The sequence below is a fragment of the Pristis pectinata genome, chromosome 13 (assembly GCF_009764475.1).
Source record: "Pristis pectinata isolate sPriPec2 chromosome 13, sPriPec2.1.pri, whole genome shotgun sequence".
Lineage (NCBI taxonomy): Eukaryota > Metazoa > Chordata > Chondrichthyes > Rhinopristiformes > Pristidae > Pristis > Pristis pectinata.
The window spans coordinates 25,997,613-26,025,204 of NC_067417.1; the positions used below are offsets into that span (position 1 = coordinate 25,997,613).

At 38.8% G+C, this 27,592-nt stretch overlaps 1 protein-coding gene across 1 annotated transcript; it reads right to left on the minus strand.

Moving 5' to 3' along the window:
* On the minus strand, positions 1 to 26,935 carry LOC127577260 (dipeptidase 1-like). The gene is made up of 10 exons (XM_052028300.1): positions 26,761 to 26,935; positions 23,557 to 23,683; positions 19,024 to 19,156; positions 16,108 to 16,258; positions 15,743 to 15,812; positions 12,503 to 12,679; positions 9,457 to 9,541; positions 9,296 to 9,371; positions 9,069 to 9,204; positions 1 to 1,778 (listed from the first exon to the last, which is right to left on the minus strand). Exons 1-10 carry the CDS (start codon positions 26,862 to 26,864, stop codon positions 1,602 to 1,604), a joined length of 1,236 nt encoding a protein of 411 aa, XP_051884260.1. The 5' UTR covers positions 26,865 to 26,935; the 3' UTR covers positions 1 to 1,601.
* Between the last annotated feature and the right edge of the window lie 657 nt (positions 26,936 to 27,592).

Genomic DNA, 27,592 nt, shown 5'->3' on the forward strand with positions numbered 1-27,592 from the left:
AAAAAGTTTATTAAAACTAAGTAACACTATAACTAATTTAATGAAAAAATTACAAATAGTGTAACAAGATTATTACAGGAAATTATAAAATATTTATATGATGTAGGGTTTTGATATGAAAATGCCACAAATGATAATAAAGAACCATGCCCTGCTGCTGCCTTTGTGCTCTAATGATCTTCACAACTTTTAACTGTAGATCCAGCTCGCATGTAATTAACTCAAATTCTGATTCTGGATGTACCTCACTCCAGTGTTGGTTCCCATCTGTACAGATTAATCTGAACTGTGAGAGGCTTCTTTGTAAATTGCCCAGCTTTGCCCCCAAACCTCCCATTTTATAATATGACAAATGATTGAGGCAAACCCTGTCCTTTCTGATTGACCCCTCCATGTCCAGTTTATCCTTTAAGTCCTTGCCTCAGGAGAAACTGCTTTTACTCTGTTACAATTCTGCAGTGTTTCTGTGGGAGAAAATAAATCATGTAAATTGTGTCCTTGGATAAATTTCCTTTGTTAGTGAAAAAAGACTTTTCTTGCTACTTTTCTGCTCATTGCCTAGTTTCTTTTAAAACTTGCTTTAAAAACATCCTACAGTTTTTCATAGCATGCAGGAGGACTTTTTTTTATCCATTTTCAGTTGACTTGGCCAATCAGGAGTTAAATGTACATCTTCCTGAAGATCCTCCCTACAGACCCCAGATAAGGGTTATACACTTAGTTCAATCAAACCATGATCCACTGGCAGCCAAAGAAAATACCACAAAGACACCCTGAAGACATTCCCCAGGAAAACAGGCATCAAATAGGAAGAGCTGGCCGCCAGATGATCTGACTGATTCTAATATCTCCAAGAAGCCAGAACCTGCTTTAAAGAAGAATGCTATGGTCTCAAACCCAAAAGCTTGGAAATGAAAGGGAAGGAAACCCCAACCAGTGGGCAGCTCTCTGACAAGGAAGCATCTGCAATTTCTGTGGACAGTTTGAATAATCTAGGATCTGATAACCCAGTCACTTGAGGATTCATCAATTATCTGTAGCAGAGATCATTCTTGAATTGCGCATTCACTGCTAAACACCTTTAATCTTGAAAAACTAATCTCTGCAGTTGAATTTCAAAGAATATTTCAAAATTCCATGTTTTTAAAATTAATTTGCATGTTTTCCTTGCATGTTTGCTTATCTTAGCTTTGATCCTAATCTCAGGGTCATGTTTCAATGTTCATTCTGCACTCTGTAGGATGTTGGTTTAAAAAAAATCTTTTTGCTCTCATTTTATTGGCCATGAGTCACTGGCACAATAAACACAATCATTTTGCCTCTGACCACAGGATCTAGCCTATTGTAAGATTTAAGCTCAATCAAGGTGTACATAGCAGTTTCAAATAGATATTTAGGCATTCCATGAAAATAAATCTCCACTTTCTACCTAAGTATGGATTGGGTAGTTAATGTACAGATGCTTGGAGGTGTACAATTACAAAGACATACGTTATGAATAAATCTGTTCTTTTCTCCCCCAACTCATTTCCTCTACTATCGCATTAATCTTCTTTAGGTGTGTCCTCTGTACATTAAATGCTATCTATCTATTTATACTATTAAGTTCTGATTATTAAGGAAACAATGAACATGATCATGCTGAGAATATGAACAGTGCAGAGATGGGGAGGAGCTGCAGATGGATAGCCAAGAAATGTTCTGCATACACTCTGCACCTTATCCTGAGAAATGACATCATTTGACGGCTTTTTGGTTTTCTGAAGCTGCTTGCTCACCTGTAAAGCAGAATTTTATCTGGTTAACCTCACAGATATCGTTCAAATTAATAGAATCTTTTAAGTGCAATGGGACAGAATTTTTTGGGGTGAAACAGCATCATACTGTGTCATTACAATGTCAATTCCCCACCCACAATAATATATTTAGTTAATATTTTAGCAATTCCAAAGACACCACAGGCCAACCATCATCCACAAGTTTCTGTTCAAGAGCTCTCATTGTTTCCATCCTTCTCATGAATTTTGTGCTAAGTCCAATAATGGAACCTTGTTATTATGCAACAAAATTAAAGGTGTAAGAGATCAAATTGATTGAATAAAAAACGCAGGCAGTTAAAGAAAAAAAGTTTTCAATAATAATTCAAAAGCAAAAGAAATGATACTACATTTATAACTGTTCACTCTCTGGTTCGAAGAGCTTGATTGGCAACCATACAAACATATAATTAGGAGCAGTACTAGGCCACCTGCCCATTTAGTAAAATAATGGCTGATCTGATTGCAATCTCAATCCCATATTCCTGTCTATCCCTGGTAACATTCACTTCCTTATCAAAAGTCTAACTCTTCCTTGAAAATATCCAAAGATTCTGCATTTACCACTCTTTGAGAATGAATGTTTCAAAGACTCACGACCTACTAAGAGAAAATACTTTGCACCATCCCTGCCTGAAAGAGATGACTACCATTTCTAGATTCTCCCACAAGACAAAATATCTTCTCCCTTCCACCCTGTTAAGACCTCAGGAGCTTACATGTTTCATTTATGTCACTTCTCACTCTTCTAAGCTCCAGGAATATAACCACAGGCTGTCCAACCTTCCCTCGTATGATAATCTGTCCGTTCTAAGTATCAGTCTGGTAAACCTGGAGACACAAGAACGACTGCAGATGCTGGAAATCTGGAGCAACCTACAAAATTCTGGAGGCACTCAGCAGGTCAGGCAGCATCTATGGAGGGAAATGAACAGTCGACGTTTCAGGCTGAGACCCTTCATCAGGACTCACATTTAGTAAACCTCAGTTATTAACCACAAACACATGGGTAATATTATTAACATACAAATCAATCAGCAACTTGTAGCCAGAGGAGATAGCCTGTGACTTGCAAATTGTCGTATGTTGCTGTCTGATTTTCACTTCCATTGGTACTTCTATTGAAAGGATAACTTGCATTTGACTTCACTGTGAGCTTCATTGTTGCTGCACTGCACTTTAATACCAACCATAGAAACTGCAGTATGCTTCAAAACATGTTATTTATCAATGACTATTAATCAATCTCTCTCGTCCAGAATGAATTTCATCCAAAATTCATGAGATTGAATTCAGCCACTCTAATTCACACTCCTTGTTGATACTTCCTCTATCTCATAATCCTTACATCTCTTTGTTCAAGTAGGTGCTTGTCCTATTGCTGTGCATTTGACAGTACTTCACCATTATCACCCTGCATATTCACAATATTTACAAAAAAAAATTGAGTTGAAGGGTGAAGTAAATTGCAGGACACATTTGAGATGCCCCATTCCAGAAAATTCTGGGCCACTGATGTTAAAACTGCTAGAAGCCAAAAAATGTACCATTTATATTACTCTACCATGTATTTTTATGGTATTTTCCAGCCCAAGATAAACAAGGAGACTACTTGGAGTAACACCAGTCAAAATAGAGGGAATGCATTTTCTCTTGTTATCAACACACCAAAAAGTCTAGTACAAAGAAACAGCTCATATCGATTGCAGTAACCTTTAGTCAAAACAACTGTCCCTTCGCTTGAAGATGTCAGAATCATTGGTGGTCACATTTTTTTGTCTTTTGTTGTTTATTTGAGTAATTATTTTAATAAAGTTATTTTTTATTGTGAAAATAGCAATGGTTTTATAATATTTCTGTAAGGTGTTATGCAATCAGATATAGTCACCCTGCTAAGGGTTATGTTTAAATGGGCTTACATTACCATTTCCTCTCATGCATTTATAACCCATGTGATGTAAAGTATTGTTCTTCTATAAGAAATTTCCGTAAAAATTAGGGAAACTTTTATTTGAGTGATCATCTTCCACCATTTCTGCTACCTCTATTATGATGCCATCCTTCCTTCTCATTATCTAAAGGATGAGAGATTATAGAGCTCCAAGATACAGAGGGATCTGAAAAATTCTTGTATGCAGTACAGCAAATAATTAGGGATGCTAACAGAATGTTATTATTTATTGCTAGAAGAATTGAAATTTCTGCTTCAGTTATACAGGGCACTGTTGAAACCTTATCTGGAATACCGTGCACATTATAGGTCACTTATTTAAGGAATTTTTTTATGCATTGTAAGCAGTTCAGAGAAGGTTTACTGGACTAATACCTGGAATGGGTATGTTGTCCCAGGCTAAGCTTGTATCTGCTGATTTTAGAATAGTGAGAGGGAACTTGAAGGATGGTGACACGGTGCTTGTGGAGAGGATGTTTCCTCTTTTTGGGGAAATCTTGGCCTATGAGTCACTATTTAAAAATAAGACATCACCATTCAGCCAGTGGGGACAAAAATGAGCTATGATCTTGTTAAATCAGTGAGCAGGCTTGAAGAGTCCAGTGGCCAATGCCTGCTCCTCATTTATATGTTTGTAAGGCATTTTCTTGTGCAAGCACATAAAGTGAAGCACTTGTTCTTTTTTCTCCACCTTTTCTCTGTTCTGTACCTGCTTAAAAATAGTTATATCACTAACTTCTTCCATTTCTTATTTAGAACATAGAACAGTACAGGCCCTCCAACCTATGCAAACACCTACTCCATGATCAATCTAACCCTTCCCTCCTACACAGCCAATAACCCTGCATTTTTTTCATATTCATGTGCCTATCTAAGAGTGTTTTAAATGTCCCTATTGTATAGCCTCTACCACCATCCCTGGCAGTGTGTTTCAGGCACCTACCATTCTCTGTGTGAAAAACCTACCTCTGACATCTCCCCTCTGACATTTCCTCCTCTGACCTTAAACTAATATCCTCTGGTATTGGCCATTGCCGCCCTGAGGAAAAGGCGCTGGCTGTCCACTCTATGTATGACCCTCATAATCTTATACATGTCTATCAAGTTGCCTCTCATCCTGCGTCACTTCAAAGAGAAAGCCCAAGGTCGCTCAACCTTTCCTCATAAGACAGGTTCTCTAATCCAGGCAGCATCCTGGCAAATCTCCTCTGCACCCTCTCTAAAGCTCCCATATCCTTCCTATAATGAGGTGACCAGAACTGAACACAATACTCTGTGTGGTCTAACCAGAGTTTTATAGAGCTGCAACATTACCTCGTGGCTCTTGAACTCAATCCCCCGGCTAATGAAGGCCAGCAGAAGGTGGTACTAAATGGAGAGTATTCTGCCTAGAAGGCACAGAAGGCCTCTGCCTTCTGTGGGCAAGCCAATTCTGAATCTACGCACCAGTCTCCATGGATCTCAATCCTCATGACTTTCTGGATGAGCCTACCATGGGGAACCTTGTCAAACGCTTTACTAAAGCCCATATACACCACATCCACTGCTCTACCTTCATCAATTTGTTTCGTCACTTACTCAAGAAACTCAATTAGGCTCGTGAGGCACAACCTGCCCCTCACAAAGCCATGCTGACTATCCCTAATAAGACTATGCTTCTCCAAATGCTCATAAGCCCTGTCCCTAAGAATCTTCTCCAATAGCTTGCCCACTACTGATGTAAGACTCACTGGTCTGTAGTTCCCAGGATTATCCCTATTACCTTTCTTGAACAAGGGAACAACATTTGTAATCCTCCAATCCTCTAATATCACTCCCATGGCCAGGGAGAATCCAAATATCATCGTCAATGCTCCAGCAATCTCTTCCCTCGGCTTCTGTAGTAACCTGGGGTATATCCAATCTGGCCCCTGGGACCTATCTATCCTAATGTTTTAATAAAATCATCAACCTTTGGTGTTAACCCTTCTTTGTCTCTCCACTTGTGCTTCCTGACCTGCTGAGCACTGAAACATTCTCTATTCTTACTTCAGATTTCCAGCATTCACAATATTTTACTATTGCATAAAATCAATAGCTATGCCTACATCCGAGCCCCCGGTGTTAGTGTGAGAATGATCAGGGAACCACCCTATGTAGCTGTTATGCACATCATTGTGACTAATTGAAGACAAATTGGTATCTTTCATGCCAAATCCTATGCCAGAGTCTCAATAGAGTGAAACAAGTGGAAATTACCAGAAGACATACGAGCAGAATTAGGCCATTCGGCCCATCGAGTCTGCTCCGCCATTCCATCATGGCTGATTTATTTTTCCCCCTTAACCCTATTCTCCTGCCTTCTCCCTGTAACCTTTGACGCTCTTAATAATCAAGAACCTATCAACCTCCATTTTAAATATACCCAATGACTTGGCCTCCGCAGTCAGCTGTGGCAATGAATTCCACAGATTCACCACCCCCTGGATAAAGAAATTCCTCCTCATCTCTGTTCTAAAGGAATATCATTCTATTCTGAGGCTGTGCCCTCTGGTCCTAGACTCACCCCCAACTGGAAACATCCTCTCCACATCCACTCAATCCAGGCCTTTCAATATTTGGTAGGTTTCAATGAGATCCTCCCTCGTCTTTCTAAGCTCCAGTGAGTACAGGCCCAGAGCCATCAAATGCTCCTCATACATTAACCACTTTATTCCCGGGATCATTCTTGTAAACCTCCTCTGGACCCTCTCCAATGCCAGCACATCATTCCTTAGATATGGGGCACAAAACTGCTCACAATACTCCAAATGTGGTCTGACCAATGCCTTATAAAGCCTCAGCATTACATTCTTGCTTTTATATTCTCATCCTCTCGAAATGAATGCTAACATTGCATTTGCCTTCCTTACTACCGACTCAACCTGCAAGTTAACCTTTAGGGAATCCTGCACGAGGACTCCCAAGTCCTTTTGCACTTCCAATTTCTGAATTTTCTCCCCATTTAGAAAATAGTCTACACCTTTATTCTTTCTACCAAAGTGTATGACCATACACTTCCTTACACTGTATTCCATCTGCCACTTCTTTGCCCATTCTCCCAACCTGTTCAAGTCCTTCTGCGGACTCCCTGCTTCCTCAATGTTACCTACCCCTCCACCTATCTTTGTATCGTCTGCAAGCTTGGCCACAAAGCCATTAATTACGTCATCCAGATCATTAACATATAACGTGAAAAGTAGTGGACCCAACACCAACCCCTGCAGAACACCACTAGTCACCTGCAGCCTACCAGAAAAGGCCCCCTTTATTCCCACCCTTTGCCTTCTGCCAGTCAGCCAACCTTCTACCCATGCTAGTACCTTTCCTGTAATACCAGGGGCTCCTATCTTGTTTAGCAACCTCATGTGCAGCACTTTGTCAAAGGTCTTCTGAAAATCCAAGTAAACAACATCCACTGACTCTCCTTTGTCTATCCTGCCTGTTACTTCCTCAAAGTATTCCAACAGATTTGTCAGGCAAGATTTCCCCTTATGGAAACCATGCTGACTTTGGCCTATTTTATCATGTGCTTCCAAGTACCCCGAAACCTCATCCTCAATAATGGACTCTAACATCTTACCAAACACTGAAGTCAGGCTAACTGGCCTATAATTTCCTGTCTTTTGCCTCCCTCCCTTCTTAAAGAGTGGAGTGACATTGCGATTTTCCAGTCCTCTGGAACCATTCCTGAATCTAGTGATTCTTGAAAGATCACAATTAATGCCTACACAATCTCTTCAGCTACCCTGAGGTGTCGTCCATCTGGTCCAGGTGACTTCAGACCTTTCAGCTTCCCAAGCACCTTCTCCTCAGTAATAGCGACTGCACTCACTTCTTCCCCCTGACTCTCTCAAATTTCTGGCATGTTACTGGTGTCTTCCACAGTGAAGACTGGTGCAAAATACTCATTCAGTTCGTCTGCTGTTTCTTTGTTCCCCATTACTACCTCTCCAGTGTCATTTTCCAGCGGTCTGATGTCCATTCTTGCCTCTCTTTTACTCTTCATATATCTGAAAAAACTTCTGGTATCCTCTTTTATGTTACTGGCTAGCTTACCTTCATCTTTTCTCCTCTTATTTGCTTTTTTAGTTGCCTTCTGTTGGTTTTTAAAAGCTTCCCAATCCTTCAGCTTCCCATTAATTTTTGCAATATTGTACGCAATGTACTCTTTTGCTTTTATGCTGTCTTTGACTTCCCTTGTCAGCCACAGTTGCCTCACCCTCCCTTTAGAATGCTTCTTCTTCTTTGGGATGAAATGATCCTGCATCTTCCGAATTACTCCCAGAAACTCCTGCTGTTGCTGCTCTACCGTCATCCCTGTGAGGGTCCCCTTCCAATCAACTTTGGCCAGCTCTGCTCTCATGCCTCTGTAGTTACCTTTACTCAACTGTAATACCGATACATCTTATTTTAGCTTCCCCCTCTCAAACTGCAAGGGGATTTCTATCATAAGGGTTCCTTTACCTTAAGCTCCCTAATCAAATCTGGTTCATTGCACAACATCAAATCCAGAATTGCCCTTTCCCTCATGGGCTCAACCACAAACTGTTCTAAAAAGCCATCTTGTAGGCATTCTACAAATTCATTCTCTTGGGATCCAGTACAAATCTGATTTTCTGAAGCTACCTGCATATTGAAATCCCCCATGACCACCGTAACATTGCCCTTTTTACATGCCTTTTCTTTCTCCTGTTGTAATTTGTACCCCACATCTTGGCTACTATTCGGAGGCCTGTATATAATTCCCATCAGGGTCTTTTTACCCTTGCAGTTTCTTAACTCTCCCCACAAGGATTCTACATCTTCTGATCCTATGTCATTTCTTTCTGATTTCATTTTTTACCAACAGGGCCACCCCACCCCCTCTGCCCACCTGCCTGTCTTTTCGAAAGGATGTGTATCCTTAGATGTTTAGCTCCCAGCTGTGATCTTCTTTCAACCATGACTCTGTGATGCCCACAACGTCATACTTGCCAATTTCTAACTGCGCTATAAGCTCATCTACCTTATTTCATATACTACACTGTAAACAAAAACGGCCTCAACTTCACCAAAGACGTAAAAATGACCATCTGAAAACACTCTAATTTATAAAGCAGCAAATAGACCATGGTTTGGGTGTGGTGTAGAAATAATGTAAACATAGTGATATATCATTGATTAACATAATCAATTCTTGTACTATACTTTTAGTTTCTGCTTAAATTGGAGATTCTGTATATTCTCATTTGTAATTATGAAGTTTAATGTTGTGAACATGTTTGCAATAAGTTACTCACTTCTTCAGCTTTCTTAAAGACTTGTAAAATGTTTAAACCAAGCAGCTTTTTAATATTATTTTCAGTCCAGTTACGCAAAAGAAGCTCAGCAATCAAATCAGGATATTTTGAAACATCTTCCAGACCAATGGGTCCCCTGTCGAAACAAAAAAAAATCGGCATTATTGTTGTTTCAACAAGTGAATAATTCTAAGATGAGAAACCAGAAACAATTGCCAGCTATGTACCTTCCAAAACCATCAAAGTCACTGCCAATGCCCACATGATCTGCACCAGCGACATTTCTAATGTGGTCAAGGTGGTCTAAAATTACAACAGAAAGGAGTTTAGAGAATGCACAGAGAATTTCATCAGGCCTTTTATTAAAATGGCTGCTTGCCATACTAACCTGCAACTTGGGATAACGTAGCAGTTTCTTTACAAGAAATAAAGTTGGGATAAAAATTTACCATCACAATCCCTGAATTGTTTGCCTGAAAAATAAAGCAATTTGTCCAATTAGACGGTATCTGAACAGAAAAACCACAGGATACCAGATGTTACTTGGAAGATGCTTTTTCTGCTGTGAGTCAATGAATCACACCATGGAGAACTTTGCACAAAATAACTTCCCAATACCTTGTGCAGCATTAAAGTGATTAGGTAGATGAAGGTTAGCTGCTTGTTCACGTGAAGCTAATTATCTTAGTAGAAAATCATGGTTAGTCTGACTGAAACCTCGCCAGTCTGAAAGCAGGTTGTCTGACTATTCTTCCTGTTGAGGCAATATTATTTGTTGAAATGACATTAAAAGAGTAAGAATACAAGAGAGAATAAAGAGATACCAGACAAGAACACACAGCAGAATATCATTGGTCTATAGGAAACATTTTATTATCAGTTGTTTCTAAACTGTTTCATGGATATAAACAAAATTAGATTTATTTTGCTACAACATAGTTAGAGACCCAGGTTCAATCCTGACCTTGGGTGCTGTCTGTGTGGAGTTTTTGTATAACCTCCTTGTGACTGGGTGCTTCAGTTTCTTCTCACATCCCAAGGATGAGCTGGTAGATGAATTGATGACTGTAAATCACCCCTAGAGTAAGTCAGTGGCAAAAGAATCAAAGGGAAATAAGGAGTGGGAATGGAACCGAAGGGATTGATCTGTTGGGAGCCTGCACAGTCCTAATGGGCTGAGGGTTAGGGTTAGTAACAGATTGCTATTTCCCCAAGGATTCAGTGGCTTTTAATTATATACTTAAGTTATATTAATTATTGACAACTCATACTTCATGAAAGTATCATAGCAACAAAAATATTCTCAGTTCTTATGAACAAATAGAAATGAAAGCTTCACTAAACAGTAACAATGGTCCAAGCGAACAGTTAACTTGCCTTTGAGTGTGTTAGCATGACTCAGTTGGTAGCATTTAACTCTACACTAGAAGGCAGAGTATTCAAATCCCATTCTAGGAAGTAAAGCACATTAGTATGTCACTACAGACTAAGTGAGTGTATTACTGGAAGCTGTCCTTCTGGTGAGATGTTATATTTGTGTCAGTTGTAATTCATGACATCATTTGAGGAGTGGAGTCCTAATGTCAGATCACCACATTTGAAATCTCACAGTTGGAAGAGAACGTTTTCATGTTGTATCCACCTTAACTACATACAAGAAAGTGGTAAAAATCCACATCCACCACATATTGGATTGAATTTTCTGCAGGATAATGAGAAATCTTACGACCAAATAATATTGTCTTCATTTTCTTTTGTGGATAACTAGATAAAAAATTGACTTCAAATAGATAAATAAATTTCAACAATTTCCTGTACTCTTTTTGATCAGTAAGTTAGTGGCATGTGAGTTGAAAATGGTATGTGAGGACAACAGACCATCTGCGATCTTGCTGAGAAATAGGACTAACAGTACAGGACTGAGAAATAAACTAAAGAAGTATGAAGGAGGAAAGTAAATTAAAATGAAATCAATTGCAGACACTAAAGAGAGATGAGAAAGATTGAAAAGTCAAATACTGCAGATACTGGAAATGTGAAATAAAACTGAAAATGCTGGAAATTCTCAACAAGTCGTAGTAACTGTGGAGAGTTAAAGTTTCAAGTTAATGATTTTAACTCTAATTTGCCAAGTCATTGACCTGAAGCATTAACTTGGTTTCTTTTTTAACACTTCAATCTGACTTGCTGAGTATTTACAGCATTGTTTGTTTTATTTTAAAGAATGATTGGTTTAAGAGAAAAAAAATGGAGAAATAAATGAATAGTAATTTTAAAAATAAAATCTCCAACTATTCATAATCTGGTCAAATTAAGTTTGAATTATTCAATTTTAGAGACTTAGGGTCTGTGATTGAAGTTATTAGCAAGCATCAATCACATTGTTAGAAGTGTACTTACAAAACTCGATTACAAAGTATGACTTTCTGTGATATTTACTGGGAAAATTCAGTAGAAATAATGGGAAACCAAATGTAAAGTACTGCATTTGCAAATACAATAGTGTAAAGACATAAGTGACCACAGCTCATGGTGTTGTCTTAATCCTCTAAACAAAGTTAGGTGAAATTTGTGAGGAGAGCACAAAGAGCCTGCAAAGGTATATACACAGATTTAATAAATATGCAAAAAGACGACTTATGGGGTAATGCGAGTTGAGATTACATACTTTGTTTGGAAGATTAGAAATGGTTTGAGGCTACTACATGCACCAGAAACAGAGAAAGTTGCATGCAGGCAAAACAGGTAATTAAAAGGCAAATTGAATATTGGCTTTAATTACAGAGAGGCATGCTATAAGAAAGTAAGGAAGTCTTGCTTTTATCAGGAGATAACACCCAGAGTGCTGCTTACAGTTTTAGTCTCCTTATTAAAGGTAGGGTATATTTGCCTTAGAGGCACTGTAGGCTCATTAGATTGAGCACAGAGCCTCTACTTTCTGGAGATTAGAGGAATGGGATACATTTTCACTGAAACATTAGATTATGAGGGGACCTGCAGATTTGATGCTGCAAAGATGTTTCCACAGGTGAAATCTAGAAGTAGGGGTCATGGTGTCAGGATAAGGGATTTGCCATTTAAATTAAAGTGGGGAGAAATATCTTCTCTCAAAGAATGTAACCATTTGTAAATCTCTACCCAGGTTAAGTATATACAAGGCAGAGAATTTTGAACCAAATGATGAATCAAGGATTATGGGGAATAGACAAGAAAGCAGAGTTGAAGCCCAAGATTAGATCAACCATGATCTCACTGAATATAGAACAGGATCAAGTGGGCATTTGGCTCCCATTATGTTGCTGTCTGATTTTTACATTTATAATAGTTGGTATTGTTTACTTGTCATTATTTTTTCCAGAAAGTTCTGGCCCAATGTATTTATTTTGGATAGTAACATTATAATACATTTAAAGCATCCACATGATTACTCATACCAGTTTACGAAGAACATTATCCTGGACATTTCTGTAGTTTTGGCACACAGCAAATGCAGAGGAATGACTGAAGATGACAGGAGCATCTGATACTTCAAGTGCAGCCAACATTGTATCTTCAGAGACGTGGGAGAGGTCAACCAACATTCCTAGACGATTCATTTCTTTCACAACTTTCTGAAAGGCAAACACTGCAAACATTTGATATGTCTAGCTTTTCCTTGCTTTTCAGCATGAAAAATAATTACTTGCATTTATGTATCACATTTAGTGGAGAAAAACATCTTAAGGTGTTTTGCAGAAGTGTAAATTAATACTTAGGCCCACCATCATCTGTCACATACAAGTATCAGGAAAAAAAACCAAGACCTTGATGAAAAAGTTAGGATGCAAGGAGTGGGAGATAGTGAGTCGGAGGAGTTTAGGAATGGAATTGCCAGTGTGCAAGGACTTGGTGGCAGAAGGAAACAAACGGGAAATTAGAGATGGGACAATCAAAGAGATGGACTGTGGATTTCTGAATATGTGGGTGCGGAAGGAACTATTTACAAAGTCAACTAGATGTCGGACCATGAAAGAAAGTTGGCTGGTCAGAAGTTCACTGGGAATAGAATCAAGTCAGCCAGATGAAATGAGCTTTAAAAGAGAATGGCAGAAATGGCAGGAACAGGAGATGGAATTAGACTAAAGTTTCTTCACAGTTAATATTGGCAAATCATAAAAGACTTCAGATATTAATAGATATTAATAGAAACATTTGGAAGCTCAAGTATGGGTAAAAGTTATGTGAATGGAGAAACAATCATGAGAAACAAGTTCAAATCACACTACAGTTGCTGGGGGAATTTAAACTAAGTTATCAAAATAAAATCTTGAATAAAAGCAAGCTGTAAAACAACCATATTATTGCATAAACCCAGCTTGTTTACCAATGTCCTTTAGAGAAGTAATCTGCTGCCCTTTAATGATCTGACTTACGTAACTCTTGACCTACTACAGAGAAAGTGACTCTTAGCTGCCTTCAGAAATGACTTTGTAAATAATTACAAAAATCAATAAGAATACCAGAAGGATCGCCAGCAATGGATATGGGGATGGGACATGACATGGACACACCATTTCCTGTCAGCTCTGCAAATTCCTCCTCACTAACCTTTGGGGGCTTGGGTAATTTGAGAAAATTGTTCTAAGGATTCCTTAATTAACAAATCAAACATAATCAAACTCACAGAATTATCTTGCTCATTCAATGTCCCAAACTCCTCCATTACCATCTCTGAGTATGTTCTATCTTAACAGAAGGACTGACCAACTGGTGGTAGCAGCACAAGCATACAGCCAATTGGAAGTGGACCTGGAAGTCCTCAATCTTGATCAGGCTTCCTTTTGTTGGAGATGATCATTCAATTGACCATTGCTAGGTAATAATAACGCTGCATATTAGCCCAAATCTGAATGTTATCAAGGTCAGGCTAAGCTTGGGCTGAGTGCTTATTCTATGGATTAGGGTCCTCAGTTGAATCACCTGCCAATAATAACACCATGCTGACAACAGGCCTGGACAGCCCTCTTCAGAGGCCTCAGTCTTGTTCTTTTTTGCTACAATTGCTACTGTGCAGCAAGCAAAGGCTGGAACCTATTTCTATGTTGTTTTTTTAGAGACATAGGTGACGATGATGCAGGAGAACCTTCTGGAATGCACTGGACCCATCTAAGCAAGGAAATCTCATTTGGTGGATTCTACAGGCAGATTCCATGATTTTTCTAGTGGCTCTACCTATAAACACACTGCAGGAGATTGCACAGGGGTGAGGAGACATGGATTCAGAGAACAGCATCTCCCATGATTCATCCAGCTGCCAATGTGGTGTCTGAAATATGGTGGGTGCAGTAGACGAGCTCAAATTGAGGAAGTCACTTAAGACATTTTGGTAGTGATGTTATATTTATGTTCATAAACTAGTATCATCCTAGTAAACATCTTCTGTGAACTCTTTATCCTTCCTAAAGTGTGGTGCACAAATGTGCACATTTTACTTCAGCTGAACCTTTGTCAAGCTTTAGGATGATTTCCTAGTTGACACACAATTCCCCTGTTTACAACATTACATATTCTATTGCAGCTTATCCTGCTGCCTTTGTGAATTTGCACTCCTGGTCCTTCTAATCTTTCAATTCCTCAGCAGTCATTGCCTTTCCCTGCTGTTTCTCCGAAAGTGAATTACTACATACTGTGCATTAATTTGCATAAGCCTAGTGTGCGACTATTTCACCAATCTACCTCTTTCTAAAATCTTGCCTGCCACTTACTGTGTTGCCAAGTTTTGTATCATTTGTGAATTCCTAAATTCTACTCCATCAATATTCAGGCCATTTAAGCTCTGTTATCTGGCACATGTTGGACTTGATAGGTGCAAGTTAATCAAATATGCTGGTTAGTAAAGAGTCAGTCCCTCCGTTAGCCTGGCTGCTTCCTCTGGGATGCTGATTATAGAGAGCGACGGGTTGTAAAATGCCGATAACAAACTTTACTGTAACAAGAAGAACAATTATTCTAATGCAGAAAATCATCTATTCACCACATCTGATTCCTATCATTTATGCACCCTTTAAACTGTGTGCTTCTATTATCTAGTTTATTATGGGTTACTTTCTCAAATGCCTTTAGAAATTCCATATATGCAACACCTATTGCACTACTTTTATCAACCCACCATGTTACTTTATCAATTATTAAGATATGTCTAACTTCAACAATCCTTGTTGGCTGCCTCCATATGAGAATTAATTTTAAACATTGACAACAGTCTTCAGAGTAGTGTTTCCACAATTTACATTTCACTAAGAAGCCTGTATTTATCAGGTTTATCCCTTTCATTTTTTGAACAGAAGTGATAACATACAACCCTGCAGTTGTCTGGCATCATTTGTATATCCAAAAAGGACTGAAAGCTTGCTGTCAGTTTTGCTGCAAAATTTTCATGAATAGATAATTCTAATTCTCCTCCTGATCAGGTAATCTTTAAATTTTAATGGCAATCTTAGTCACTTGGAAAGTGTTTGAAGGCTTCATAAAGATGCAGCACATAACAACAAAAGTTCTATTGCACATACATATCACTGCAATAACCTCTGATCTAAAGTCCATCAATTCTGACAAATATCATCATGCAAGAGACCATTAGAGTACATGGAGTAAACTAAAACAGCTTATCATAGCTTTAGATAAACTTTACTCACTTTTCCAAAATCTGACAATCCTTTGACACCAGGCTTCACAAGGCCACTGTCCACTCTGCTGGTATCTGCCCTGCAAAATGAGAAAAGTGAAAATAAATGGGACCTTTATATGAGCTGCATTCTACATTTGTTAGTAAAAATGAGGTTGGAGGTGTGACACAAAGCACTGAGAAGGCTACATGCTCCACAGTGGACTGATCTGAATGCTGAATTTGCAGTACAACCCACCTTTGCTAGTATCAAGCCCTTTACTTCAAATTGCATGAAAAGAAATCTTCAGTACTGTGTGAAGGTGAAAATCTGAGCTCATGTTTACTATCTACTTATGAATAGTTATACTTAAATATGATTAAACATTTTCTTACCATGGTGTATTACAGACATGTGTTAATGTCAGGTAACGGACTCCAAGGTCATAGAACATTCTCAAAGCTGCTAGACTGCTGTCGATTCCATGTCCGCCTTCCACACCAATGAGGCTGGCTATTTTACCACTTTTAAATACTTGCATGATTCCTTTAACAAAATTAATCAACATCATTATACTTCACAGTGAAATTTTGTTCAAGGCTCTACCATGTGGGACATGGTAATTTTTTTTCAAAGATATAATCATCTTTATCCAGCATCAATATCACAAAGAATTGCTTAATTCTCTTTCCTGTCACGAACCAGCAACAAAAGAACCACACTGAGCATGATTCAGTGTTAAAAACTATTTTGTTAATCACTACTTATGATAATACGTAAAATAAAAGTAAAAATGTTAGTATGTTAGAATTCAAAAATGTTAAACCTTGAACGTTAACCCCAAAACTAAACTCGTCGTGTGTGTGTGTGGCAAAGTCCAAAACTCCCAGTTCCGGAATGGTTCTTAAAGTTCAGTTCCGCAAGCCATAAGGTGAAACATGAGCAAGGGCTTCTTCAACAACCACCGTTGTCAGAAGATAAGACGTAGATGTAGAAAAACAGAGAGAGAGTACATACGAAATCCAAATGTTCCACGATGGAACCCAAACGACACTTCAGTGTTTACTCGGTAGTGACTTCCTCACCCCGAAAAGCATCCGAATCGTGGTCGTCCACACACACAAATACCTGTTTCCTTCTACAGGTCAGCAACAAAGTGAACTCCACCGGATTACTTCCAACTTCCATACATGGATTTCAGTGGCAGACACAGTTATTGTTTCTCATCCATCGATAGAGAAAACTAGCAGGCTGGTGTCTCTCTCCCTTCTCTCTCTCTCCTTCTTCTTCTTCTAACTTCTTCAACAACGTCATTACGTCCTTTATCTTCTATTGACGTAAGCACGCCCCACACACACATACACACACACTCTCTATCTTAAAGGGACTTTCACTGAGTCCGTAACATTCCAAAATCACAAATCATATCTTTGTTTGTTCTCCTGTTGGCTTATTAACAAATTTGAAGGCAGCAGTAGCAGCAAGGGAACAAAATTGATTAAGGGACAGAAAATAAGGACTTGTGGGAATGGCTGTTTTTCAGACCAAAAGGTGGTAAATAGTGACGTTTTCCAAGCTTAACTAGTACCTTGGCTGTTATTGATAAATGTCAATGGACTTGGAGTCAGAATTTTGGAATTACTGATGACATAAAACTTGCAAATTTTTAGGAAGATCTGAATAGACTTCATGAAGATAGAGTCTGATGGCAGGTGAAAGTCAACATAATGAAGTTTGAGATGATACACTTCCATCAGAAAAATGAGAAGAGAAACTTGTGCTAACATAATTTTAAAGTGAGTGTGAGAATAGAGAGACTTGTTAATGTTTGTGCACAGAACTTTGAATATGGCAGGAAAGGTTTAAATATAACTATTGTTACGGACTCAGTGAATGTCCCTTTAAGATAGAGAGTGTGTGTGTATGTGTGTGTGGGGCGTGCTTACGTCAATAGAAGATAAAGGATGTAATGACATTGTTGAAGAAGTTAGAAGAAGAAGGAGAGAGAGAGAGAGAGAAGAGAGAGAGAGAGAAGGGAGAGAGACACCAGCCTGCTAGTTTTCTCTATCGATGGATGAGAAACAATAACTGTGTCTGCCACTGAAGTCCATGTATGGAAGTTGGAAGTAATCCAGTGGAGTTCACTTTGTTGCTGACCTGTAGAAGGAAACAGGTATTTGTGTGTGTGGATGACCACGATTCGGATACCGAGTAAACACTGAAGTGTCGCTGGGGTTCCATCGTGGAACATCTGGATTTCGTATTTACTCTCTCTCTGTTTTTCTACATCTACGTCTTATCTTCTGACAACGGTGGTTGTTGAAGAAGCCCTTGCTCATGTTTCACCTTATGGCTTGCGGAACTGAACTTTAAGAACCATTCCGGAACTGGGAGTTTTGGACTTTGCCACACACACACACACACACACACGAAGAGTTTAGTTTTGGGGTTAACGTTCAAGGTTTAACATTTTTGAATTCTAACATACTAACATTTTTACTTTTATTTTACGTATTATCATAAGTAGTGATTAATAAAATAGTTTTTAACACTGAATCATGCTCAGTGTGTTTCTTTTGTTGCTGGTTCGTGACACTATAAAGTATTGGATCCTGGGCTTTTTGATTAATGGAAGTAATGTACAAATGCCAGAAAAGTTATGATAAATTTAAATAAAACACTAACTCGACTCCACCTGGAGTATTGTAGCCAATTCTGACCTCCACGCTCTAGGAAGGATGTGAGGGCTTGGGAAAAGACACACAAGAGATTTACTATAATGGTCCCAGTGATAAGGCATTACAGCAACGAAGATAAATAGCAGGGAGGTTTGGTTTATTTGGAGAAGAGAAAAGTTGGTTGAGGTGTTTCAAATCATAATTGGTAGATAGATTAAATCATAAACTATTTCCAATGGTTTGAGCGGCAAAGGTGGAGATTTAAAGTGATCAGAAAAGGAACCAATGGCTACATTAGAAAGAAATTTTTCCTGCATGATTGAATGGGATTTGCCTGCCAGAGTGATCAGTACCACTTCGAGAGCAGCCTTCAAAATGGAACATGAGTTCTTGAAAGAAAGGTATTGCAGGGGAATAAGCTGTTGATTGGGGCTAAATGGATTGTTCTATGAAAGGTGTGTGAGCATCCTATTATTTTGTACTGTTCAATGATTCAACTATATGCCAGTCATATATTTTCCCATCATCTGTCAGCTCCTCAGATTATAGGCAAAGTGGACTCGTGCACCAATTTCTTTGAATTTACAACCACCTTGGTTATATAAGGATATAAAGCATTTTTACTTCACATACCATCTGCTGTTGTTGCCAGTTGGAAATCTTCTGGGAACATCTCTATCATCCTTTTTATCACATCTATTTGTTCCAAGGTATGACGGACTGCATCTTTGTTCTGTGCATTGCAAGGCACGTAAGCAACCCAGAACTAATGCAGTGAAACAGAAACACACATGAAACTGAACTAGCAAATTAATCAGAAATATTTAATTATTGGTGGCTGTATTCTCCACCAATCAGTCCTTGTTTCCATTATTTAAAAAAAATTATGCATGCCTTTCCCCACATCTGTTTAATAGGAAACATTTCTAATTAAATTTCATTTTATTAATAAATGTTTAGATTAACAGCTAGTGATATAACTTACTATTGTTAAATTTTTGGAACATTGATAAGGCTGAAGGGCATCTGACGGTTGAAGTTATGAAACAGGCACCAAACCAAGCAACAATGCATGGTGCCTGGACATAAGAGCAGCACCCACAATTTTATGAACCTACCTACATAAGGTCTATAGAAGTAAACAGACATACTTATAGTTTGGGAAAAAGTGGACTTTATAGTGGCTGGCTTTTAGATATTAGAAGTGCTGTTTAGGGATAAAAGAACAACAAATGTGCCACACTTATTTCTGATTCAAATGTTGGGTGTCATTTGGTAGAAGCATCGGAACACACAGTTAAGGCCTATGGGAATCAACATGCATCACTGATTTGACATTAGTGCTGCCATTTTGGAACTCCAAGCACCAGTCAAAACCTGCTCTTAGGTTCACATAGCTGAATGCACATTAACCCCCAGGAAACATTAATGCTGCTTAATGGGATCATGTACTATTTACAGATTTGTAACTGGCTGATTTCTTCTTGTTGGTGCTACAGTTCTACATGTTTTTGGTAGTTTTCATAATTGTTTTAAATTTTAAAGATCTGCAGCATTTGTGTGATAGGCACTGAAAACACTCACTGATTTTAAGGTCTTTGTACAAACCAGTTGCTCATTGACATCAGTACACTAGTTATTCTCCATGGAATACAGTGTGAGTCACATTCTTCTAGTCATACTGTATTTAAAGGGGATTGAATTCTAGTGCACCAGTGTCTGTGAGCAACTGGTCTGTGCATGTTTCACCATGGCAACCTTACAAACACTTGTGCTCATTCTGCTTGGAAGACTTTGTATACTGGAGACACAAGGGACTGCAGATGCTGGAATTTGAAGCAACACAAAAAGCGCTGGAGGAACTCAGGTCAGTCCAGATGAAGGAACCGAGACCCTTCATCTGACTGGTCTCAGTCCAGAAGGGTCTTGACCTGAAATATCGACTGACCATTTCCCGCCATAGATGCTGTCTGAGCTGCTGAGTTCCTCCAGCGCTTTTTGTGTTGCTTCAGATTTTGTATATTGTTTAGTGGGCACTATACATCAGGTCTGCTATGTACCTGGAGCAAAATTTTAATTCCTTAAAGTTTTACTGGTAATCGTTTATAGGCAGTGGATCATGGAATCTCGTGCCAAATAGAATTCATGATGCCTTCATTCTGTGACAGTGTGCTGTGTCAGCTGTATTGCAGCCACCATGGCAATCAAAAGGGCAGTGACTGCATGACAAGCACTATTTGCTGACGATAAGGATCCTGACTCCGCTTCACAACCCATGCACAACAGATGTGTGGTATACATGCAATAAAAAACATACTATGATGGAAGTGCATTTAAGTTACTGGATTAGTAACCCAGAGGCCTCAGATTCACAATGCACAGATGAGAGTTCAAATCCCACCTTGGCAAGTTACAGAAATTAAATTTAGTTCATTATCTGGAATTTCAACACAAGAGGTGTGAGTAATGATGAACATAAATTACCTTTTGTTGAAAGAAATGATTTGGTTCATTAATGCCCTTTGTGGGAAGAAATCTGCCATCCTTAGCTGGTCTGGACAATGTGACTCCTGGCATGCAACTTTGAGGTTGACACTTAACTGCCCTGAAGTCACCAGTATGCCACTGTTTAACCATAACTGCTACATTAAAGTAGAAAAAGAATAAAGCTGGTTCTGATGGAAGGTCACTGGCCTTAAACGTTAACTCTGTTTCTCTGTTCACGTATGCAGACTGAACAGCTAGGTATTTTCAGATTTACCTGCTTTTATTTCAGATTTCCATGATCTGCTTTTCAATACAACAGACAGCCCAACCAGCACTGACCTAGGGACTGACTTCAGACAAGAAAAAAAATTGGGCCCAAACAAAGTTCTCCTCACAGATGTCAGGTAATGGGAGAATTGACCCGCAGGAATCCTCATAAATCATACTTTACAGACAATGTGCCAGTCCCCCATCACAGCCCCTGGGTATGTCTTGTGCCGCTGGAAGGATAGACATACTTGGGAGGGGAGTTTGGATGGCCCCAATGCCATACCAGCAGGAGGAGTGACATTGAGAGTCCTCAAAGTTGATTCCAGACTTTAGGAAGTCTCATGGCATTAATACAACATAGGCAGGGAAACCCCCTCCCAATTACCATCTACAGCACTCCCTCAACTGATGAATCAAACGATACTTGGATGGAGTACTGAAAGTACAGCAGAGGGCACAGAATGTACTCCAGGTGGGGGACTTCAGTGGTTATCACTGTTACAAACCAGCAACAAAAGAAACACACCGAGTCATGTATCAGTGTTAAAAACTACTTTATTAATAACTACTTATGATAATAAGAAAAATAAAAGTAAAAATGTTAGAATGTTAGAAGTAAAAATGTTAAATCTTAAACATTAACCCCAAAAACTAAATTCGTAGTGTGTGTGGCAAATTCCCAACCTCCAAGTCTAGAAATAGTTTTCAAAGTTCAGTTCAGCAAGCCATAAGGTGAAACGTGAGCAAAGGCTTCTTCAAAACCACTGTTGACTGAAGACATAGATGTAGAGAGAAAATAGAGTAATTACGAAATCCAAATGTTCCACGATAGAACCCAAACGACACCTCAGTGTCTACTCAGCAGTGACCACTCCACCGCATCTTCCTCACCCCAAAAGGCTCTCGAATCGTGGCCGTCCACACAAATACCTGTTTCCTTCTACAGGTCAACAACAAAGTGAACTCCACGGCTTTGTTCCGAAGTATCTGCCACCCCGAAAAGCATCCAAGATGTGGCCGTCCACACAAATACCTGTTTCCCTCTACAGGTCAACAACAAAGTGAACTCCACTGCTTTGTTCCGAAGTATCTGCCACCCCGAAACGCATCCGAGATGTGGCCGTCCACACAAATACCTGTTTCCCTCTACAGGTTGACGACAAAGTGGACTCCACCAGATTACTCCAAAAATCCATACGTGGACTGTAGTGACAGACACAGTTACTGTTTTTCATCCATCGATAGAGACTAGCAGGTTGGTCTCCCTCCCTCTCTCCTCTGACTGATTCCGACTGACTGCTTCAAAAACGTCATTACGTCCTTTATCTTCTGTTGTCGTAACCACACCAACATACACACACACATATACCACTATGCTCTATCTTAAAGGGACATTCACCAATAGTAACCTAGTCCGTAACATCACCAAGGGTGCCTTGTGGGATCACCACCACCAATGACCATAATAAAAACAGAAAATAATCAGCAGGTCAGGCTGTAACTGTGGGAAAAGAAACAGAACCAACGTTTCAGGTCAAAGACCTTTCATCAGAACTTCCCACAGATGCGACCTGACCTACTGAATATTTCCAGCATGAAGGACACAGCTGCCAGACTGAGAAAGTGAACAAAACAACATGAGGAATAACCTTATTTGACTTCATCTTCACCAATCTACCAGAAACAGAGACATTGCAGGACAGCACTTGAAGAAGTGAATGCTGCACAGAACTTGTGGAGATATCTTCAATGGCACTTCCATTGTCCTCTCACCTTCAACATCCTGCAGGTTACCACATAAATACCATGGTAACAAGAGCACGTCAGAAGTTGGATATCCTGCAGTGTGACTCACCAGACACTCCAAAGCCTTTCCATCATCTACAAGTCAGGACCGTGATAGACAATTCACAGCATATCACAAATTCATGACATCTACCACCAAGAAAGAGGAATCTGACTATTCTATTGATATTCCTTCATCATTGCTGAGTCTAAACCCTAGAACTCACTATCCAATAGCTTTTTGGGATTATCTTTACCAGTCCTGCAAAATGTTTAGAACTTCCATAGCAGGGTAGGAATGATAATGCATTCTTACCCTCACTTTCATTCCATTGCACACCTACATAGTCTTCAGCCTCTGAAAGGAACGATGGTACATGAGCAAAGGACTTCAACATATTAACAGCAAAGCTTTTCCTTTTGTATGTGGGGGATTTCTAACAATGTCATGGGCAATAAAGAATTGAAGGCCTGATTCATAATGAGGCTTTGTATCCAGGCATCATTACCCTGTTCTAAACTTATTAATGGCACAGATTATTTCGTAACTAATTTTCCCACTCCATAAACATAAATTAGACAAAAAGAAAGAGGAGGTGAGAATTAGAATGGGAAAAAGTGTACCTGAGCACCAACCAAACCAGCCCGGAGCTTCTTGATATTGGTCTGAGTAACATTCCAGGTCTTAAGGTCGACTGCAGAAAGATCATTGTGTACCCTCTTCCTTAGCTGCCAGGGCATGTCATTGTGCCTGAAATAAGGAAAGTTAACATTTTTAAAAAGTGACTGAATTCTTATATATATAATAGGTCAGCACACATGCTCAATACTTGTGGATTAAGAGAGCAGCATGGAAAGAATCCCCATACAAGCAAGACCAGTAATTTTAAGTTACAGAGAGAGTAGGGTGGGTTGAGGTTGGAGAGGGCACTCCTTCAGAGTTGCCATGGTGATAAACCATTGATAAAGCCATCTGGTTGATAGGTTAATGAGGGCAATTAGACAGAAAGAAAACAAAGGAACATGTTAATAGCAGATCAGAGATAGAGGAAATACCAAGCAATGCTAGTACAGAGAGTGAGAACGAGACTGAGACTGAGGAAGAGGATGGAGAATTAAAGTGATTCCATCCCACTTCCATTCTGAATTGAGTTATGTGCCTTTTGTTTCCTGGACTGTACTAATGATGCCCAATGTAAGTTTAAGGAACAGGGCCTCATCTTCCATATGGGCATGTTGCTGCCTTCTGGACTCAATATTGAATTCAACAATTTCAGGTAACTTGCCTTCTCTGGTTGTATCAGAACTAGCCAGTTCTGCTGCTGTAAAGTAAAAGCAACAACAGTAATATCCGTAACATTAACTCAGTTTTTCCTTCTCCACTGACACTGTATGAACCAGTGGGCACTTCCTTAAGCTCTGACCTACATGCCACAGATTTTTACATGTTGATTTGTTTGTTTTCTTTCTTTCCAACTGCCTTCAATCAGATGGTTCATCAGCAGCTTATCATCAACACAACCCTGGCCTCTTGCTATCAGAGATGTTCCCTCCATCCTACCATTTCTCCCCCAAGCCCTCTGCACTTGAAAATTATTTTCTGCCCCTCTCTTTCCCAGTTCAGATGGAGGATCTCTGAACTCCAAAATTACATTTTTGGTTTTAATTGGGTTCAACATCACCAACTAATCCTGCAAGCAGATTTTGCATCCCTTAAAAACCAAAATCTACCTGATATACAGATAAACAATATAAGGCTCAACAAAAGGAAAAATCTGTTGTGGCTGCAATCTGCTGTACTGAAAAGCACCAGATGGTAATATGTAATTCTTATGTATTTTATTAGACCAAGCCTTGAAACCAACAGAGGTAAATGGACAGCAATTTTTATTACAAACTATATTACAGTAATTGCACGAACTGTTTTCTCTTGCTCACATGAAACATATAGCCCTTCTCAAATGGATATGTATTTGCAAATGCACTTCAGTATATACACATATGAAGTTGTACACTTTGATTGGACAAAAGAAGTTCACATACTCTTCGTAGAAGTGTGAAGATAAGGGAGAGGATCTGAGACAATTGTATTTATGGGTACACAAATCACAAAAAGTAATGGCATAGATTAATAATGCCATAACAAAATATTTCTACAACAAAATTGAAAGGAAGATAAATTACATGAAAACTTAAATAGAATCTCAGTATACTACGTTTCAAATACTGTGAATTGTTCCTCCTTTATATTAAAAAAAGAACATACAAGTACCAATGAAGTTGTAAAAATACAAGCTAGAATGATAATAGAATCAAGTGGTTATACCTATTACAAAATATTCAATAGGCTGTGGTACATTTCCCTGCAAAGAGATCTTTAAAAAATATGAAGGGTTATATAGGATACATGGAGAGAAGATGTTTCCAAGGTAAAATGCACATATGTTTTCTAGACAATGCTTTCTAGAAATCTAGACAAACATGAGGTAAAAAGTAATAGAATGAAACGTTGATGCAGTCAGATGAAGAATGAGAAAATACTCATGTGGAGCACAAGCACTGCTATTGACATTCTGTGCTGCATATCTTTTAAACATTGTGACAATTCAATGGCCACAACTATGCCAACTACAGGCCAATTAGCCAGGGTTAGGCCACTTCAAATAAATGTGAACAGAAACCTTACCACAAAGATACTAAGAACTACTGGCATTCTCACTGATGTTGGAACAATTTATGCGATCACCCCAGCCATTATCACTCTGTGACATTTGAAATTATTTCCTTGATCTGGCCAAGTATTTTGAATTATCTAAGATGGTGGATTTGATACCTTGTGCAACAAGTTTTCAGACTTGTTGCACAAGGTATCAAATAATTCTTGTTATACTGTTATACTGTCGTATCAACTAAGTCTTGATACAACAGGGCTAATGTTTGAACATTGAATCAACATTAGGGAATTAAACCGCCTTTGTCTGAAACCCAAACTTGATGCCATTTGGAGCCACGTAGCTCCCAACATCCTCCAGGCCTCTTTACTGCAGCCATTCCACATAAGTGGCTGGTCTGCAGGTTGCCGCTGAGCCTCAGGTAGCACAAGCTGAAGCCCTGCCCTGCACCACTCCAATACCTCATACTGTCAAAAACCCTTTTCCACTATTTTTAAAAGAATGTGATGTTCAAAGATGTTCAGAAACAGTTGAAATAAGTTATAATTTATTAAAACAATACATTTATTTAAAACATTCAACTTATAAAGTAGTAAAGACAATAAAACATTAATATTAATTATTAATAAAAACTCTTGGTTTCACTTACCTTTTCTACACAGATCAATGCTCCCATTGAAATGAATAGGGCTGTGCTGGACGCTAGCTGTGCCAGCCTCTCAGTTCAGTACCTTATACAACTATCCTTGATTTAGTGGCTAGTCCAGGGAATAACAAGAACTCAGATGCACCACATTTAACATTCTGTGTGTTATGTGCTTCTGTACTAAGGTACACAGATGTGGAAGTATGGACTGTGCTGATGCATGCTATAACTAGCCAGAACTAGTACATGGAACTATCAGCAGCATTCTGCACAAACCAGCCTGAAAAGTACTGGCTTGTAATACAGTTGAGTAGATGCATCAACAACGTACTGTTGATCTAGATTCATTTCAAGTCCACCACAGGGTCCAATATTCATCCAAATATTATAATTTACATTAGTTTATACACGAGTTTGAAGACATTCTAGAAATTTTCCAATGCATTGAATAAAACAATAAAGCAAAAAGTATGATATTCAGGCTTGACATAATTAATCTAATTTACTCACCCATCAATCAATGCAGTACTTTTCATTAAATTCTCAGCTTTTTGACGAAAAGAAAGCATAGTTGTGTACTTTACAAAACACTGCATTAGAAGTATCAATAACATATCCCAAGATTCTAGTATCACCTCTACGGGACTTATAATGTTTCTCAAAGCTACAATGTGCTTCTCGCCATTTGAACTGTCTGCTAATATGTCAAGATTTTTAAACAATGCTTTTCCATTGCAGGAAACAGTTTTTTATGCTTTTAAACAATTGGGGAAGGATGAATTCAACAGGACATCCTGCCAATATTTTTTTAATATCAAAAGATAAGTGAGGTGCAACAGACTTTTTGATAAGAATGGAAAACCAGGCTATTTTTGATGTAATTTGAGACAGGAAATTCAATTGATATATGTGCCTTTATAGAATTGTGTTTTTAAAACTCTCTGCTATCTTTCAGAAAGCATTTCTTGTCCTTGACATTGATATTATTTTGATCCATTCTTTATGACATGATTTTTTTTTAATAAAAGGAAACCTAAAATTTACAAAAGATTTTCCATATACCTTTGTGGCAATTGATGAAGAAATAAGATGATGAGGGCTACAAAAATCTTCTCCATATTCTCCTTATTTGGGTGTTGCTTCCAATGGATGGAGCATCAATTCCAACAACACAACCTTAGAACAGGATGAGGATTGCTTTGTCAATGACTGTCAGGGTCATCATGGCCATGAATTTTTATGCTTTGGGATCCTCCCATTTAGGCATCTGGCAACATCTCACAATTTACTCTCCACTGTTGCCCACAGATCTTTACCACCCTTAATTCAAAGTTAGCATAGT